Here is an 18,609-nt window from a genome sequence, read left to right on the forward strand (position 1 = left end):
CTCTCACCCTGGAGATGCTCACATTATTCCTGAATAAGCCCAATTCTCTAAATGGCGAGTGGCAGACGTGGGAGAAGGAAGAGAAGACAGAGCAGCTGTAGGAAAAGTTAACCTACTGTGTAATCTCTCTGATGTCCCTCACCTGCCCTTGGTTAGTAGTCTGACATTCTCCCCGTTGTACCTTCTGCTTCATCTTCTTCTTGATTTTACTCTTCTTTGCTTTATCTTCCTCATTCAGTGTTTCTGTGAGGGCAGAAAGAAAAATGAAGAGTGAGGCAGGCAGGCCAATCTCCAGCATCCAGAGCAGCACATGCCTGTCACAAAGCTGGCCTCCAAAGCAGCTCCCTGAAGAATCCAAAAGTTTGTGGGTTTTTTTTTTTTTTTTTTTTAAGTATACATAAAATGTTGGAGAAAAAATATAGGAGAGGCTCCTGCTATAGAGGTAGCACAAAGAACTCAAATGGTATCTCCTGCCCAGAAGCACCAGGCCCTGGTACACCAGACTGCTTTAGAAGGGGTCCTAGAGGCCAAAACAGCAAAGTAGCCTTATAGCCTGTCTCTCCCCCAGGCTTTCTGACAGATTGATTTTAGAACAAAGAAAGGACACAGAAAAACTGCCAAGGAAAGCCAGGTGGTCTTGAGTGGGAAGCACCAATTAAGCAAGAATGTGCCAGAAAGGAAGGGCCCAGATAATGGACACTTTCGCAGAATCATATCAAACTGACATAGCAATTACTTATGCTCAGCTCCTATGTCTTGCTCTACTAAAAGGTCTGAATTTCTTCCCTTTTGGAAGACAATATTGAAGTGTGATTCTGCAAACAACAGTGTTTCAGAATTGGTGTTTTTGATATGACACTACCTATCCTATTCTGGCATAGAAACACTACCACCACCACATCTGTACAGCAACCCTCTAAGTTAGACAGGTATTACCTGCAGATGAACCACTATAGGCTTTTATTAAAATATAAGTGACTTGCTCCAGGTCATACAGTCAGAATCTGGCAGAGCTGGAACTCTGAATAGGAGACCGATGACTCCAAATTTTTTCAAATTTATACTATATCAGGGCAAGTGCAATATTTATTAAAAAGTTAGACATTTCTGATCTGTCCATCCCACTAAAACAGTGCCAATTATCTTTTGGATTCAGATGTGAATTCTGAACCTCCACGATGGTGGCAATAAGTAAGGTAAGAGTATATGTACGAGACAGCCAAAACCAGTAAGATAAGTAAGAACCTGAAAGATGGGAAGAAAGGACATGAAAGCCCTCTCCTCTTATAACTATTTTTGGGGACCGCCCAGGCTCCACTAGTAAAAGAGTAACTCGGGAAAGAAACTGGTTATAAAAGAAGTACCACAAAAGTGCTGGGACCCTGATGCTGCTTTCCAGAGAGGGGAAGGTGATTCATTCATTTCTTCCAGATGTCAGTCACACTCCTGGGAAACCCATGCATTAGCAATTCATCAACATTTCAGATACCTCAGAGAGTGAGCAGAATCCCCAATCGTACCTTGGGCCTCCAATTTCTTTAGGAGGCGGTTGTCTGTCTTATTCAACAGCTCAGTGATTTTGACCTTGGGTGGCCGACCTCGGCCCCGTTTCACCTTGGGGACGTCCTTGGTCTTGGCCTTCTCAGTGTTTCGAGGTCGGCCCCGTTTCCCAGTAATTGCCTGAATCCTGGATGGGATCTCCTCTGCTGAGAGCTGTACCCACTGTAAGCCCTGAGGTAATAAGGAAGACTCAGTTACAATGGGAGGGAGTCTGTGCAAGCCACCAGGCCCTCTGAACCATTCAATGCCCAAGAATCTCCAAACCCCATGAGAGGAAGTTGCAGCTTGTCCATCAACCCTTTCTCAGGCACAAAAGCATATTTAACCCTTGGGTGTGCACCTCTGGTGTGTCTCTCTCTTCAAAGAAATCACCAACAGGCATACGGGGACTGAAGCTGAAGTGCTCACGGCGGACGTTGTGTACCACATTGCGGCTCAGGTACTATGAGGAGGAGGTAGAGTGGCATCAGTGAAGTTACAGCCCTACCACACCTTTGGCCAGCAACAGCACAAGCAGAACAAGCCCCAGAGCAGACAACGCCAGCCTGTTGCCACTGGGCCCAAAAAAAGGAGTCTGTGCTTTCCTAAAAAAGTCCACGAAAGCTACATTACCTTGATCACTTCCGGGAACTGTTTCATCCTCTTCCCACAGGGGCCGTAATACCAGGTCTCCCCCTGCCATCGGTGGCTGCCCTTCTTGATGCGCACCTCTCTCCGCCACCTGCCAGAGAAGCACACGGGCCCTGCCGCCAGGTCACACCCCTACCCACTCTCAAGCCACCCAGAAGCCAAGCCCACTGAGCAGATGGCCCGCCCCGCACCTGTCTCACTAGAACTGCATGTAGATGCAGAGGATCCTGAGATACAAGCTTGGCCAGAAGGCAGACCTGGGCCACAAGTCCCTCAGCACCACAGGTTAAAGCAACACACCAAACTGCACAGCCCAGAAAGACCTCCACCCCTCCCTTCACAAAGTCAGTGAGATGAGCAGCCAGAAACCTCCTCCCTAATGCCATTCAGGGCATATTACTGGGTTTCCACTAAAGAGGATAAAAGACCTAAGAGAATAAAGGCAGAAGAGACAGAGGGTGGGGAGGCAAGCAGAAGAGTAAACTCACTGCTGACTCCATGAAATGACTCCGTAGAGACCAGGGTTTAGTAAGGAACTCTGTGTTCTGAGCAACAGATTATTCTAAGACTAAGCCTTATCTTTCTCTCAAAACTTAAAGCAGAACTCAGACTTGGTGATCACAAGTAGACTACAGGGGCGGAGGTGGGGAAGATCAGGAAGGCAGTTATTCCTATAAAGCCCTTGGTGTGCTGGCTCATTCATTCTGGTCTCATACTGTTCCTGCCCTTAAAGTGCATTAAAAAAAAAAAATCCCCAATTCATGGGACTAAGCCACTCCCATTCACTGCTATTCCTTCTCTAAGCATACAGGACAAGGTAACTCACTTGGACATCTGAACCCTAGACCCACCAGCTGAATTTGGAAAAGATAACAGCAGAAGCCCCTTGAGGAAAAAACTGAGTGGTCACAAAATGAGGGAAGAATGGGTGAGGGGAGGAAGACCGTGAGAGAGGAAGAAAGGAAGCCTAAGAATCTCATGCCCAGAAACATTATCACTGCAGGTAACTATCCTTTAACCCATTCTTGTCTAGCCCATTCCTCCCCATCTCAGATGAGAGGAGCTCCCTTCCCTTTTTCCTACAGTCATTCATTAAATGTGTCAAAGGTCAATGCATGTAGCAAACTAGGGCATTTACCCATGTTGGAGGGGAAGACGAACTTCTTCTGGGGTAGCAATACGTCTCCTCAGGACATCACCTTGGGGAGGAAGATAGGGGATACCCAAGTTAAGAGTTCAAGCAAAATACTGAGATGACAGGCCAGTGAGGAAGGGCTAAATGCCACATGAGACAGAAACTTTTCCTGGAACCAGCTAGGGGTGGAACAGAATCTAGACACTCACCACTACCAGAGGGAGTGACTCCTTCTCCAGTGATCTCTTCCAGGTCAGCAGTTGTCTCAAGGAAGCTGCTGACATTCTTATCTGCTGGGGAGGCTGCTGGGAAGACAGCTGCTGGGGAAGGTGTGGGGGAGGCTTTTGGGGAGGTCACTGGGGAGGCCATCAAGGAGACTTCTGAGGAGACGGGTGGGAGGGCTGCTGAGGAAGTTGGAGAGACTGTTGGGAAGGCTGCCGGGGAGATGGCTGGGGAAATTTCTGGGGAGGCTGCTGGAGAGACTTCTGGAGAGATTTCCGGGGAGGCTGCTGGAGAAACCGCCAGGGAGACTGCTGGCGAGGCTGTTGGTGAGACCGCTGGCGAGGCTGCTGTACGGAGCTGAAGAGTGGATGACTGGTCAGGGGCTGGCTGGGTCAGAGATGGTGGGAAGTCTGAAGCCTGAGTCTCCATCTCTTCCTGCTCTGCATCACTGCCATTATTCAGATCAAAGCTAGTATCTAGAATCCAAAGGGACAGGATGGCTAAAGGAAGAATGATCATATAATACAAGAGAATCTACTCAGACAAACCTGGACAAAGCTAAACAAGGTTACTTCAAGGGCTTTCCCCTAGGGTTGGAAAAAGAGAAGTAGCCTCTGGCTCTCTTCCCCTACCATTCATGAAGGTTAAAGGGCAAAACTGCTGCTGCTGTCACTGTGTGAAGAAATACCTTTCACCTGGAGCCAGTAAAGGCCTCTGGCCTCCTTTTCCCCGCAAACTCCAAGTCTCACCCCACAAGTTCTTCTGGGCACAGGGCAGAAGTCAGAGTGCCTTTTTTAGTCCCACCATACACTATTCCATGGCCTCTTCAGCTCCCAGGAAGGTGTTCTCACTGATTTCCCACCCCTAAGGCCTGTTCTCTCATCTTTGCCCAGGTCAAGGACTTTCTCTGTCCTAGCTCTCCTCACTTACCTTGCAGAACAGACTCCCCAAGGACAGGTGGAGAGGTGGGGCTGGCAAAGATAGAGGCTGAAGTTTGACTGTCATCTGCCAGGAGACTGAAGGCAGTGGCATTATTGAGAGAAGGACAATCGAGGGCAGAGATCACAGGGCTGTCCTCAAGAGGCAGCTTGTCCTCTGCACCCATCAGCTCCGTGTCGTCTATACCATAGAGTCCTCCAGTCACTGGCTCTTCAGGGGTGGAAAAATCAGAAAGCAAGAGTTAAGAAATACTAGTCTGAATATATCCAGTTTTAGTTCCTATAGTGTGAAGCTTCCTTCTAATATTAGGGAAAGGCAAGGCAATGGTTTCTACCCACAGACCAACACAAAATTCTAGCATCTATCATAAAATAGGCCTTTCCTATATTTCAGTGGGGTAAAAGGTAATCGTTCAATGGCAAGTTAGTGAGAACCCAAACAGTCCCTCTGTGTGGTAATAATAAGCCCCTATCCAGGGCTCTTGGCCAAAAGGAACACTGGGAGAGAACCTGGGAAATGAACCAATTCAGCTCAGAGTGCAGTTGGCCCAGCCAGGCCTGTGGCATGAAACTGTGGTCTGCCACAGGATCATCTGGAGACCCCAGTGCCCCAGATTCCCAAATACTTTCCCTGGCTTACTAACTCTTCCAGGTGGTATAAGCTGGCTACCCTCTGCATGGATACGCTGAAGGGAACCAATCTCCAAGCCTACCCGGTGCCAAAGTGTTGAAGGGCTCCAGAGAGACTTCACTGAGGATTGGAGTGTCTTCCAGTTGATCAGGAAGATGTGAAGGATCATCTAAGCAGCTCACTGTGGGATCAGGGACCAAGACTGAGACCTCTTGGTGTAATGATTCCACAGAAGGGACAGAGCCGTTGTAACCACACATCTTTAGTTCTAGGAAATCCCAGGAGAGGGCAAAAGTCAAAATCAGTGCCGTCAACGGGTTCAGTTAGCTATTAGTAGGCAATCTTTGCTAGAGGGATGGATGTTCATTCTTTCAACATTTATGGGTCCCAGTTCTATGTTGGGTACCGATCATACCAAGAACTTTTGAGTACGCAAAGATGTGCGAGGAAGATCCTGCAGCAGGTAAAGAGGGGAAAGAAGAGTGGGGTCTGAGACAAGAACCCCATCATGTTCTCAGCTGTTTCCCCCATCCAGTTAAACAGAGAAAACATCCAGTGATTTTACAGGGTGGTCACCCTTATACTTGGAATCAATAGCAAACTAAGCATTTATCTATTCTGAGGGGAAAGATGAGAGGGACTGCACATGTACCTATGCTAACCACAACAAAAAAGAAAGGAAACTGTGAGTAGACAAGCAATGGTGTGCTCTGCCTGTTCCTTCCCTCCTGCACGTGCCAATCACTACTTAGGGCTCAGCCCACTTTAGCAGCCAGTCTGGCCCTGCCATAGTCAAATCAAATTGGCCTCTTTGCCTCCTGCTGATGCCCCAACCCCTTCCTATAACTTAGAAGAAGGCTTTCTTGATGCAGGGTGTCTGTTGGGGCTGTTTCGGGCTCGCCCACCTGCCCTCTCCAGGCCAGCAGCTCTGCATGAGCTTGAAATAATTTGCACTCCCACTCTCGAGCTGGTGCTGCTGCCACAAAAACACCAGCCACTTGGCTCTGCTAATCACCAACATGCAAATCAGCCTCCACTGCAGAGAGCTGGAAAGACAAGTTTTCCTCACCTCAAAAAGCCACTGCGCCCCCCAGAGCCCCATTTTCCCTCTCCCAACCCAGCTCACAGACCCACAGTTATACCTGGTTGCTCCTCTTCCAGCTCCAGGCTGCCTACCAAGCCAGTGCCATTCTCCGCCACAACTGAAGTCAGCTCCTTTTCTGCTGCCTCATCAGGATGGATACCACTGCCTACCTCCTGGGAGGGTGCAAAGGTCTGGATGCTGGATCCCAACATAGGAGAAGTCTGTGGGGAGGTGAAAAAACTAGGGGGTCCATTGGGCATCACCTCAAAATTCTGGTCAGGAAAGGAATCATATAGTTCCTGTGAATCGAAGTTAAGCCCCATGGGACTCTGGGTACCGTTGGCCCAGAACTCTTGGCTCCCAGCCCGAAGGTTAGTGTTGTGACTTGGGGATGAAGGTTGCCGGCTGCCCCCAAGGATGCCGTTGAGTGGGTACTGTCCCCCCGAGAACTGGGAGAGAAGGGGTGGGTCCTTGAGGTTGCTGCCAGGATTGGCAGGTGGGTACTGTGAGTAGTTCCAGAGACAGTCATAGGCCACGTTGGGGTGATGGAGGTGTGAGGTGCTGGAGGAGTGGGGAGCAGAGTTCAAAATCCCTGAAGTAGTAGTGTGAGATACAGTAGATAAGCCATTAACATTCACATCCCCATTCAAACCTGGCAGAGAAGGAGGGAAAAGGGTCAGTTACAGCTATGTATGCAAGTAACACTATAAATTCTACTAAAGGAACAGCACTGACTAGAAAAAGGGAAGGTGAAGGGGTGGGGGATTCCCCCTCTACTGTATTTATAGTTTTTTGGTCTCTAGGGAACACCAAACCCAGATGCTCCTGGGTGGAAGCTTAGCAATTGCTGCTGAGGCTGCTGAGTAGGGGGCTGGGGAACTCTCCCAGCCTACCACAAGAGCGACCAGCAGAGAGCTGGCTGCTCTTGATGCTCAGGGCTTTTCAATTTTTTTTTTTTTTTTAATGAAACTGTTCGCAGACGCCCTACAGTGACTTGCATTCTTCCCCACCCTCATTCCCTGGAGGAATTCTTCCCTTGGAGTGGCATGACTGAACTCTCTGCCCCCCCACCCCCCTCCACCTTCCCCAGTGCCTGTTTGCCCCACAGTGGCACCAGAAGGGACAGCCTCCACCTCACTGGCACATGCAGATCCAGCACTTTGTGCTGGGCTAAGAATAGAATTTGCAGTCACCACAGCAGAAAGATCCCAGCTCGGAAGGCTGGGCTTGGCCCCTCCCCATAGGCACTGGAGGGTAATACGCAGGGGGGGAAAACTCTGCATGAGCAGTATGCAGACTTCAGTTCTCAACACCAATGGCAGCCTCTGGACTGGAGGGCAATCAAATAAAAGGAACCAAGATACTAAGGAAGCTTCGGGGGACGTGGGGGGGAGCAGTCCTCCAGTAAAATAAGGGAGTTTCTATCTATCTGCAATCCCCTTGTGAAAGACAGGAGGGAGTGGTGGTTAAGTATAAGCCTGTGGCAGTATTTTTTTGCTGCAAGGAAGAAGGCAAACATTTGTGCCTCCCTCTGCTTCTAAGCATAAAGTACCTGAAACCAAGGCAAGATTAGAGAGGTACTTGGCAGGGCCATGGTACAGAGCAACTGATAAGCCAAATCCAGGAAAAGACCTGATCCTGGCAGCAACACTTCCGTCTGGAATTATAGATGTTTCTCTCTGGGGAACTAGGTAAGAATTAAAACTCTCCCTGTCCCTATCTTCTATCCACAAGGACAGGAGGTGGCACAAGCACTTCAAGCATCTGCTCTCTTCTCTGCTGCACAAACTAAAAGGCAAACACACCCCAACCTTCACCCAACCCCTCCACCCCCAGTCCTAAGGGAGGGCTACTCCAGCCTCTAAAAACAGCTTCTCAGAGGGCTGGCCCTTTATCTCTTTCTCACGGGTCCAACCTGGTTATCAGAAGCAGCAGCCAGGGAACAGGGCTGACAGAAGAGCAAGCTAAGATGAAAAGGCCAGTTATGTTTTTCTAATCCCTTCCAGCCTTAAAGTGAAAAGTGTTGTTTCCATAAACCCCTAAAACTTGTTCTTAGAAGTCTGACTTCTCTCCAGCAGCTGGAGTTCTGAGGACTCACTTCCTCCCTTCCCACCTGGCATAAAAGATGTTGTGAAGTAGCTAGTCCAGAGCCAAACCTTATCCCATCAACCTGCTCTAAAGGAGCGATGCCCACTCCCTCCCAGGCCATGTGGCCCTCACACTCACTTTTCCCTTGCTGGGGGAAGTTCATGGGAGACCCGTTAGTGTAGAGCCCCTCCCCTGAGGAGGGAGAGGGTTTCAGTCCTGAGGCAGCAGGTGCAGGGGGAAGGCCAGTAAAGTTAAAATGGTCGTTTGCCTCCATTTCTGTAGGAGGGGAGAGAGAGGGGAAAAAAAATACTGGCGGTTAAACAAGGTTATGTCACCTGGAATCTTCTAGAGGGAATGCCCCCTCCCCTCCATCTACTTTACTTACCCTTCTCCTACCCAGGTACTGGATTGGGAGGGAGGGGAGTTGCAGGGGGCGTGGGGAAGGAGAGAAGAGAAGAGGAAGTGGAAATATACTCCTAACCCGGGCAATGACCTTATAGAAACAGTGGTTTAAAAAGTCAGAATTGTAGAGATTAAAAGAGTTAGGGAGAAAACCAAGATACACACCTAGAGTCTTCCCCCTGTATAAGCCCCACCCTCTTAACTCCCAGCCCAGGTTACCCCTCTATGTTAGATATTAGCCCTCAACTGTAACATTTAACATTCTCCATCCTTCCCACCCCCCCACCCCCGCCAAGGTAAGGCCAGAGTCCCACTCTCAGGGTATAAACAAGGTTCTCAAAGCCATCTTTTTGACAGAAAAGCATGGACGTGTTGGCAGAAAAAGCATGTTTAATACATATACTGTTTTATTATTATAGTTGAGTTAAGCAATTTCCACGTTATCCTATCCATAGCCCTAGACATCTGAAGAAGACAGTACAGTTAACTGAGTAAAGTAATTTGAAAAGAATACATTTCAGGGCTTCCCTGGTGGCGCAGCGGTTGAGGGTCCGCCTGCCGATGCAGGAGACACGGGTTTGTGCCCCGGTCCGGGAAGATCCCACGTGCCGCGGAGCGGCTGGGCCCGTGAGCCATGGCCGCTGAGCCTGCGCATCCGGAGCCTGTGCTCCGCAACGGGAGAGGCCACAACAGTGAGAGGCCCGCGTATCGCAAAAAAAAAGAATACATTTCAGGAAAGGTGACCATAATAGCAAAAGTCAAATCATCCAGTAACACATCTACTCCTTTTTCATGGGAAATACCATGCTCTCTAAGAACATAGCTCACAAAAGTGTCAGAGACGGAAAACTGATTAAATAAGAGACTGTCCCAAGGAACAGTATTCTGTTATGTTTACTGTGATTACTTCCCCATGTTTTGGTTTTGTGGCGTAAATGTAAATGGTCACTGAGAGAATAGCTAGGTACTTAAAGTTGTAAAGTGCAGTGGCTCATTGGGGAGTAGTATGGTTAAAAAGCTCTTCACCCTCTCCTGAATATGATGAGGTGATATACTACTAGGAATGATGATGAAAATAAATTTACCTTCGATAGAGCAAAGAGAAGAAGGAAGAAGACAGAAAGCAGAAGCTAGAATTACTGGCAAAGTCTGACACATCAATCAGATACTTATGATGTACTAGCGCATACTAATTTGTTATGTGAGAGACATGATCTGTCTTGATACAGAAAAAGCAACTCCTTTGGTTACCAGAGAAGAGTAAAGGACAGAAGAGTTCAGGTATAAAGATTTTTTATCAAGCTCCCAAGATGAGTTAATAAGCAGACCTAGGTGATGTTTTAAATAAACTTTTCAAAAAAAACATAAACTATAAGTAAAGCTTTTAAAAGAATGAATAAATCAGTTAAGAACACATAAGACCACTGCCCAAGGTTTGCAAGAATCATATTCTTGAACACGCTAGATAATGCAAATTGGCCACCATTAGGTGAATCTAACATAATTCTGAGCATGAAATATAAACCCTGTACAGTATATGGCATGATAGCTATAAGATTTTTCATGCTTGGGACTTCCCTGGTGGCAGTGGTTAAGAATCCACCTGCCAGGGCTTCCCTGGTGGCGCAGTGGTTGAGAGTCCGCCTGCTGATGCAGGGGACACGGGTTTGTGCCCCGGTCCAGGAAGACCCACGTGCCGCAGAGCGGCTAGGCTCGTGAGCCATGGCCGCTGAGCCTGTGCGTCCGGAGCCTGTGCTCCACAACGGGAGAGGCCACAACAGTGAGAGGCCTGCGTACTGGAAAAAAAAAAAAAAAAAAAAAGAATCCACCTGCCAGTGCTGGGGACACAGGTTTGATACCTGGTCCGGGAAGATCCCACATGCTGCGGAGCAACTAAGCCCGTGCACCACAACTACTAAGCCTGCATGCCAAAGCTACTGAAGCCCGCGCAGCTAGAGCCCGTGCTCCACAACAAGAGAAGCCATTGCAACGAGAAGGACGTGTGCCGCAAGGAAGAGTAGCCCCTGCTCGCCACAACCAGAGAAAGCCCGAGCGCAGCAAAGAAGACCCAACACAGCCAAAAATAAATAAATAAAGTAAATAAATTAAAATAAATAAAAATAAAAGCAATTTGCATTTTGTCAATTTAAGGGGGAAAAGTTTTTAGGATAAACTCATTTCCCATACAGGATTTCCCATCTTCACTCTAAAATAAGCAGCAGATCCAAACTTGCTATGCATCAATGAAGAAACTCGGTCTCTACAGAAGACCTCAGGGGTCCCCAGGATTTCCTTTTAGTTAAAGACCATCCTAAGCACTAAGGGATCTGAAAAATAAGCATCATGAGATTAGTGACCCTTCCGAAATGAAAGACACCAAGGAGGAAAGTTCATTCCCTATACTCTAGGTTAGGTTCCTTCCAAAGCTTACATCACGGGAAGGACTTCCCTGGAGGTCCAGTGGTTAAGATTTCACCTTCCAATGCATGAGGTGCGGGTTTGATCCCTGTTGGGGGAGCTAAGATCCCACTTGCCTCTCGGCTAAAAAACCAAAACATAAAACAGGAGCAGTATTGTAACAAACTCAATAAAGACTTTTAAAATGGTCCACATAAAAAAATATATCTTTAAAAAACAAAACAAAACAAAGCTTACATCACAGGGAATTCCCTGGCAGGCCAGTGGTTAGGACTTGGTGCTTTCACTGCCAGGGCCCAGGTTCGATCCCTGGTGGGGAAACTACACCCGCCAAAAAAAAAAAAAAAAAAAAAAAAGACATTCAGGGATTCATTTCGCAAGTCTAGAAATGCTATGCTGGAGAGCCAATCTCATCTGATCCCCACATCTCCTCTCCCCCAGTTTTATGCACAGCCACACCTCTGCTGTGCACTGGACTATATTCTCCCACTCAATGACAGGCCACACAGTTCGTTTTTCCTTTTTCTGTTTGAATCCATGAGGAAACTAGTGACCTTCTCATCTCTGCTACGCTGGGACAGCATAGCATTTCCTGTCTCATAAATTACATACTAATAAGCATAAATGGATGGCTTACAGAAATCAGATAAGTAAAAGGAATGGGAAGTTATCTAGTGCCTGAGGTCTGTTTCCCCAGTAGCCTCTACTGAGGGGTCATCAGGACCACAATCACTTCATTTATAAGAAGCTTCCCAGAAACATAAAATACTCTGTGCTGTGCAGTGAGATCAGTGCAACAACAGTGAGCTCTAGGTGCAAATCCCAGCTCTACTACCACTAGCTGTGTGACCCTGAACAAGTTACTTAATGTTGCTGAGACTCTGCTTCATCATTAGTAAAAAATTTTAGTACTCACCTCCAGGGCTTGTGAGGATTAAATGAGAAAATCTATATAAAGGACCTGGCACAGCATCTGTCATCCAGCAAGCACTCAATAAATTTTAGCTATTATTATTAGACAAAAAAGAGTAAAAACTATTTTTTGTTTTTAGTTTTTAAGAAGATAATGATGTCCAAAGGGTCAAAATATAATTTAAAACCATTACTATTTTTAACTAGTATGAGAGATACTACAAGACCAGGGATGATCCTCCCAGCCAGACTTCCTTGTATGCAACTAGACTCTTGATTTCAAGAGAAGTTTTGCATGTGGAATCTTGGTTCCCCGATCAGGGATCGAACCCAAGCCCCCTGCATTGGCAGTGAGGAGTCTTAACCATTGGATGGCTAGGGAAGTCCCTACACTCTTGATTTCAGGTGTCACTTAAATATGGATGACATTATAGGAACGCAAAGAAAATGTAGGCAGCTCCTCTCAGCAATAAAACCAGGGTTATTTTACTTTAACCTTCCTACCCAAGATGCTTTTCACAATAAAGCCTGAAGGTAAATTATGTCCTCCCATCTAGAGCTAATAAGAAGAACAGTAAAGCAAAGGAGAGTGTCTCCCTTTGAACTAATGAGATTTTGGTCAAAAGAGAAATCAGTCAGTGCCCAACCCCCAGAATAGTAGACAGCTCTCCTGACCAGGAAGTACAATCAGGCCAGCACCCAGCCCAGTCCCAGTAGTATGTAAATGGATCTCTTAAGGACCTCTAAGCTTCATTTATAAGAGTTAAGGGACACTGCCCCTTAAGCTTGAGGCAGTAAAGCTCTTGCCACATGGCCAAATAGGCTGCTCTTTCTCTCAGTTGCTATTGAAGAGTTACTAGTCTGTGGACCTGTGACATGGTTTTGACAGAAAAGGGCTGACAATGCACAGTGTTGAAATAAATGTTACAAATTTCAACACTGTTGCAGGTGCCCTGACCAACCCTAACACTCAGACCTCTGAGGCTACCCCCAGAAAGACAAGACACATTAACACCATCTAGCTGGACACTTGAGCAGTCCCTGCAGCTCCTTGGTTCGTTCTTCCCATATAGAATACTAAAATTCCACAAATAAAGAGGTTTCTAATTTTGGGGGGTGGGGAGAGATTTCAAATGTCTATCTTTACTAAACAGTGAATGTAAATCTTGCAGTATAGTAAATAAATCATACTACTACCTTTTACATTTGTAATTGTGAATGTTATGAAGGATAATTCTGAACTCTACACATCTCTGGAATCATCCACCATACTCTAATACAGTGGTTTCCAACCAGGTTGATTTTGCCCCCCGGGGACATTTAGTTATTTAGAAAGGTATATGCTACTGGAATTTAGGAAATCAAAGCTGGGGATGCTCCTAATGATCTTGTAATACACAAGACAGCCCACTACAACAAAGGATTATTTGGTTCTTGCTCAATCAAGAGCAAGGTTGAGGGCTTCCCTGGTGATGCAGTGGTTAGGAGTCCGCCTGCCAATGCAGGGGACACGGGTTCGATCTCTGGTCCGGGAGGATCCCACATGCTGCGGAGCAGCTAGGCCCGTGCGCCACAACTACTGAGCCCGCGTGCCTGCCTGGAGCCTGTGCTCCACAACAAGAGAAGCTACGACAGTGAGAGGCCTGTGCACCACAATGAAGAGTAGCCCCTGCTCGCTGCAACTAGAGAAAGCCTGCACACAGCAACAAAGACCCAACACAGCCAAAAATAAAAATAAATAAATAAATTTATATATTTTTTAAAAAGAGCAAGGTTGAAAAACCCTGCTCTACCACAAAAGCTGCCTCATTTCCCATTTCTACCCTATACCCTGGGGAAGATCCCAAAGTTTTCACGACTCCCAATTCCTGATGCTGCAAACAAGCAAGCCTTCACTTTCAAATCTAAAAACTCCTTCCTGGCTAAGCTGTCTTCCTCCACCAAAAGAGTTCCAAGTGCCAAGCCACAAGATCAACATGCCTTCTTCCCCAGTAAGGATAGCCCATTCAGACAGCCCTGGTAACAATCTTCCCTTGGAACCCAGACTCAGACTACAGCCATACTGACTGAGGCTCATTCTCTCAAAATGTTCTTTCCTTAACCCCCTTTTCCTAGTCAGGACAGTGAGGCAGAAGGAAGATGATGAAAGAAGGAAGATTATCCTAAGAGAGGCTACTCAAAGACAACTGCCATGTCCAGGCTGCACAGAAGAACACAAAGATGATTGTTCTCTGTCCTTATTTCTTCTATACTATGTAGGTTCTACAGCATCAACCAGAAATTAAGTTCTACCATTATATCTCCAGCACTTAATTTAGTGCTAAGTACATTAAAAAGATGAAAGGAAATACTTGTTGAACTCATAGATTGAGCAAATGAATGAGTAAATCTGTCTTTTCTGTCATTATCAACTTATTCATCCAATAAAGTTTGTGATTTTTGCTCCCACCATTCTCAAGAGAACCAAAAAATTCAGCTTCATTCTTCACAGACATAATTTCTAGAGGGAAGAAAGGCCCCAAATCTTGACATATTTTAGACAGATGTCTCATGCAGAAAATAAGGCCTGGAAACAGGGAAGCATGATTTAACTGAACACTCAAGGTATACAGCAGGTTTTTAAGTATTTGGAGACTGAATAAAGGAACCATATACTAACAATCTAGGCTAGGTTTTCTGCCACAGCTCTGGTCACTTCACTGTCAGAGAACTGGAAATGCCTTTAAATTGCAGGACACTAAAAACCACGCTCCAGAGTTGTAACAAGGTTATTTCCCTTTCAAGCTCTGACTGTTTCTCAGAATTTCAGCTCTAACAGTTAATGACTTCACCCCTTCCTTCAAAAATCTATCCTCCTCCCCACTAAAAAAAAAAAACTGAGCTGAGAAGGCAGGTTATACAGTGCCCAAGCCCAAGAGACCAAAAGTAGCAGTACCACTTGTCTCTTAAGAACCCTCACGGTTTTTGTTTTATTCTGGCCACACCTTGCAGCTTGTGGGATTTTAGTTCCCTGACCAGGGATCGAACCAGGCCCTTGGCAGTGAAACGTGGAGTCCTAACCACTGGACCACCTGGGAATTCCCAAGAACCCTCATGCTTTAGTTTTTAATGAATATTTGCTAAACTGTTTGGTAATATTTTCATTATGTAAAATGCCCCTTTAATTATTCTCTTTAACTAGGAGAAGGACAGACCACCACGTAACAATAACACAATACTACTTCTACTGCCAGTGACCCAATCCAAGAACAATCTCCAGAACTCTTCAATGAAGACAGGTTTTTTGTTTTGCACAATTTTATAAATCTCAAAATTATGAAGACCAAAAAGTTGGTGAAAAATGGTCCCTCTGATCCATGTGCAGCAATGCTGAGAAAGTATTAATCTTAGGCTATGAGGTATATGAGGACATCCATGTCCTAAGAAACAAATCAGGAAGATTATCTGCCCCAGGAAATCCTCAAGAGTTTTATACTTCACTCTATGTCCTAGGAAATAAAAACTTTGGCATTACTGCCTCACTGTACGCACCTCACACAAGGTCAAACATCATACCGGTTATTGGACTAACTTCCACACTATTTTAACTGTATTTTATTCTTTTAGTAAAAGAATATAGCAGACCTCTTCAGAGGTGATAAGAAAGGTCAACATCAGCAAGACACAGTAACCCTAACAAGCTTTGCTTCTCTCTTGGCAACACCTGATTCCAGAACCACAAGACTGCAAGATGAGCCTCTCAGGGCATTCTAGATTTCTGACTGGCTCTGAGGTCGGCCCACATAGTTCTCCCTACACCTCAAATTTTTTCCTTTACGGAGTGGCTTAAAAAAAAAAAAAAAAAAAAAAAGTCAATATTAAGAAATCCACTTCTCTGAGAGAAAAATGCATCCACTTTACAAAAAGGCCATGAAAGGTTTACTTCATTCAGCTTTCTGATCAGTCGTGTATCAAATGAAGCCATAGCTATCTACTTTCTCAAAATCAACTTTTATTTCTCGTAAAGAGTCCAAAGAAATAAGAGTAGTCTTTCTCCTTCCTTCATTCTTTTAACTTCCACCAGGGAAAATCAATTTACTATTCTGTCAGGCCCCAATCTAGGTAAACAAAGGTTGAAGAATGGGGAACTTAAAATCACTGTCAAGAAAGCAACTCAAAGGAACCAATCAGTCAAGCAGAAGGGCAAGAAAAAGGACAGTGACACTGAACTCGTTTTTACTGTTTCCAGATTATCAACCCCAAAGCCCCAGTAAAAGGAGCAATGATGCTATCTTAAAAGTGCCACATAATCATGTATGTCTATCTGTTCCTATCCTGGACCTTTAATCTAAGAATCTACAATTCAGGTGAAGAATACTGAAAAGATTATTTAAATGTTAGGCTTTAGCAGTTTTCAGGATAGTCCAAATGATCTCACCTCTCAAAACAGAAAATCCTGTGGCCAACTCACCTCAAACCAAACCCAGAGTCTGACCAAGTGCCTGGGGGCACAGTACACACAGTCTATCACTATATGCTATAGTAGAAATCTCCTGGAGTTATCAGGTGGGAAAAAGAGAAAATCTGGACACATGACTTTGCACAGAGCAAGGGAAAAGCTTAGTCCTCTCCACGAATGGTAATAAGAGAGATGTCTTTTATGGACTGAGGCATAAGTCATATGATAACTAATTCTCCTAATTACTTGGTACTGCAGAAGGTACACCCTCCCCTATGTCAACTAACAGGCTTCCCACAGGGACTTATCCTTAGGCTAGAATCACCAGTGAGGAACAAGCCCACCACACTCACTCTGCAAATCAGTCCCTAGCCCCCCGCCCCACAAACCCCACTCAGTTTGATCTTCCCCATTCCCCACTCTTCTTCCACCTCTCAGAATCAACTTCATCACATCACAAGCTCACTTACTCAAGTGCTCTGCAATACAGAAACTGTCATACTTAAGAATATATTTAATATTCGTATGAATATAAGAATATATATTAAGCAGTATCCCCAAAAGCCACTCTCATGACACAAAAGATCCCAAGTCTTCCTGACAACTCTCTACACCGAAGGAATTTGCATCACTTGTGTAGCCCTGCTGGTGGATGAGTGAGTTTGATTTTTCTATGACCTCTAGCTCAGGGGAAAAAAATCCAGACAGGGACACAGAGATGCTTTGGAGGGGGGATTGGGATCAGGGAGTCAACTGCAGTGACTACTTCCAGTTGACAAATTAAGTTTACAAAAAAAAAAAAAAAAAAGTCGAACGAAGGACTATCAGACCACATGGTTGGCAGGATCCAAGCTTGCCCGAAGGCCTCAGAAAATGAAACCAAATCTGATTAAAATGGACATTTCAAAACAACGAGAGACGCAGCAGCAAACGCACAGCTGCCATTTCCCGGCCACTTCCTGCGGGAGGCTTGGGGGAGGGGCTGTTTGTGTACAGATGGAGGTGGAAGCTATCCCCCCGCATCGCCCCCCGAAGGATGCAAATCTCCCACTCCAATAAATCCTACAAAGGATGACTGCTGTTGGCATTGCCTTCCCTTGAAAATTGGGAACACCAGGAAAGAAAGGGATGATGCGGGATCATCTTTTCTGCCACGGAAATGGGGATCCCCTTAGTGAGGGATCCCCCTTGGAAAGGGCTCCCTCTTCATTCTTCCCTCCGGCCCCTAAGGCCGGCTCAGATCCGTACGCCTCAGCACCGGCCCTATCAACCCCCATCCCTGGAGTGGCGGGTTCTCCCGGGACTCGGGGGCCCCAGGCCAAGCACAGCTCCACTCCAGCAAGGCCCTCTCCTGCTCGCCAAGCTCAAGAGAACGTGCACCCCACCCCCCACCCCGCCGAGAGGACACCCCGAGACCCCTGGAAACCCCTCTGACCTCCACTCACCGTTGCCAAAACGCCCCAATCCCCACAAACGGAGTGTTTAACCTGTCCAGGGAACCCCCTCACCTACCCTTAGCACTCGGGCAATCCCCACCCCATCTGAAGAGGTGGAGCCCCTCCCGGGGATTCCACCCCGAGTCCCCTACAGGAGTCATCTCCACCAGTCAGGCGGCTTCTCCGCCGCCTCCTCGCAGCCGCCGCCGTCGCCGGGAACCTCCACAGCTCTTCCCGCTCCCGCCCCCGCCGCCCCATCCCGATCTTCTGCAGACCGACCAGCCCCCTTCTCCTCCCACTCCCCAGTGCAGGAAGACCCCCGCCCGGGGCTGGGTTCTAACTGGAAATAAGCTCGAGTCGGCGTCTCCTCCCCTCACCCCCCGGCAAGGCTCTAGGCGGCTCCAGAGCTTCGGTTCCCTGAGGGAAGCCTCGGATGAAAGCGGGGCTCCCTCCCCTCAGGCCCCCAGCCACAGACCCAACAGACCTGAGGCGGCGGCGTCTAGCCAGGCTCGGGGCTTGTCTCTCCCCGGGGGACGGGCGGTTCACATGGCCTCGCTCCGGGCGCCAGGAGGGGAGGGGAACGCGGGGGAGGGGGTCCGGGGTCCGGGAGGGGGGAGGGGGACGCGGCTCAACCGCGGGGCCCGAGCGGAGCCAACATGGCCGGCGGGGGAGGAGGGAGCCGGAGCCGGAGGGGGCGGGGAAGCAGCGGCCGAGA

At 47.1% G+C, this 18,609-nt stretch overlaps 2 protein-coding genes and 1 long non-coding RNA gene across 13 annotated transcripts in view; 2 read left to right on the forward strand and 1 right to left on the reverse strand.

Annotated features, from left to right (window-relative positions):
* Positions 1-1,191, forward strand: part of RBMS2 (RNA binding motif single stranded interacting protein 2) — a 106,317-nt gene extending 105,126 nt beyond the window's left edge. For both annotated transcript variants that reach the window (XM_067009566.1, XM_067009561.1), the window contains one exon: positions 1,157-1,191. The gene's annotated coding sequence lies outside the window, so the exon portion shown is untranslated. The remainder of the gene's footprint in view (positions 1-1,156) is intronic.
* The window catches only part of BAZ2A (bromodomain adjacent to zinc finger domain 2A), a 34,405-nt gene that overhangs the window by 10,364 nt on the left and 5,432 nt on the right, over positions 1-18,609 (reverse strand). For 3 of the 9 annotated variants that reach the window (XM_059080415.2, XM_067009553.1, XM_067009552.1), the window contains 10 exons: positions 8,427-8,564; positions 6,259-6,852; positions 5,199-5,384; positions 4,478-4,696; positions 3,535-4,023; positions 3,329-3,389; positions 2,173-2,281; positions 1,901-2,002; positions 1,521-1,731; positions 143-243 (listed from right to left, as the gene is read on the reverse strand). In XM_059080415.2, the coding sequence (XP_058936398.1) occupies positions 143-243; positions 1,521-1,731; positions 1,901-2,002; positions 2,173-2,281; positions 3,329-3,389; positions 3,535-4,023; positions 4,478-4,696; positions 5,199-5,384; positions 6,259-6,852; positions 8,427-8,562 (2,208 nt within the window). In that variant the 5' untranslated portion in view covers positions 8,563-8,564. Of the gene's footprint in view, positions 1-142; positions 244-1,520; positions 1,732-1,900; positions 2,003-2,172; positions 2,282-3,328; positions 3,390-3,534; positions 4,024-4,477; positions 4,697-5,198; positions 5,385-6,258; positions 6,853-8,426; positions 8,565-18,378; positions 18,582-18,609 lie in introns of those variants that run through there. The other 6 variants (XM_059080416.2, XM_067009554.1, XM_067009556.1 and 3 more) reach the window with 6 other exon arrangements.
* LOC136792271 (uncharacterized) lies at positions 1,293-5,813 on the forward strand. 2 transcript variants are annotated; one of them, XR_010835826.1, is made up of 3 exons: positions 1,293-2,475; positions 3,002-3,193; positions 5,138-5,813. It is a non-coding gene; the product is annotated as an uncharacterized lncRNA (long non-coding RNA). The 2 variants fall into 2 exon arrangements; XR_010835827.1 differs by having other exon boundaries at positions 2,213-2,475; positions 2,995-3,193.

The sequence above is a fragment of the Kogia breviceps genome, chromosome 12 (assembly GCF_026419965.1).
Source record: "Kogia breviceps isolate mKogBre1 chromosome 12, mKogBre1 haplotype 1, whole genome shotgun sequence".
Lineage (NCBI taxonomy): Eukaryota > Metazoa > Chordata > Mammalia > Artiodactyla > Physeteridae > Kogia > Kogia breviceps.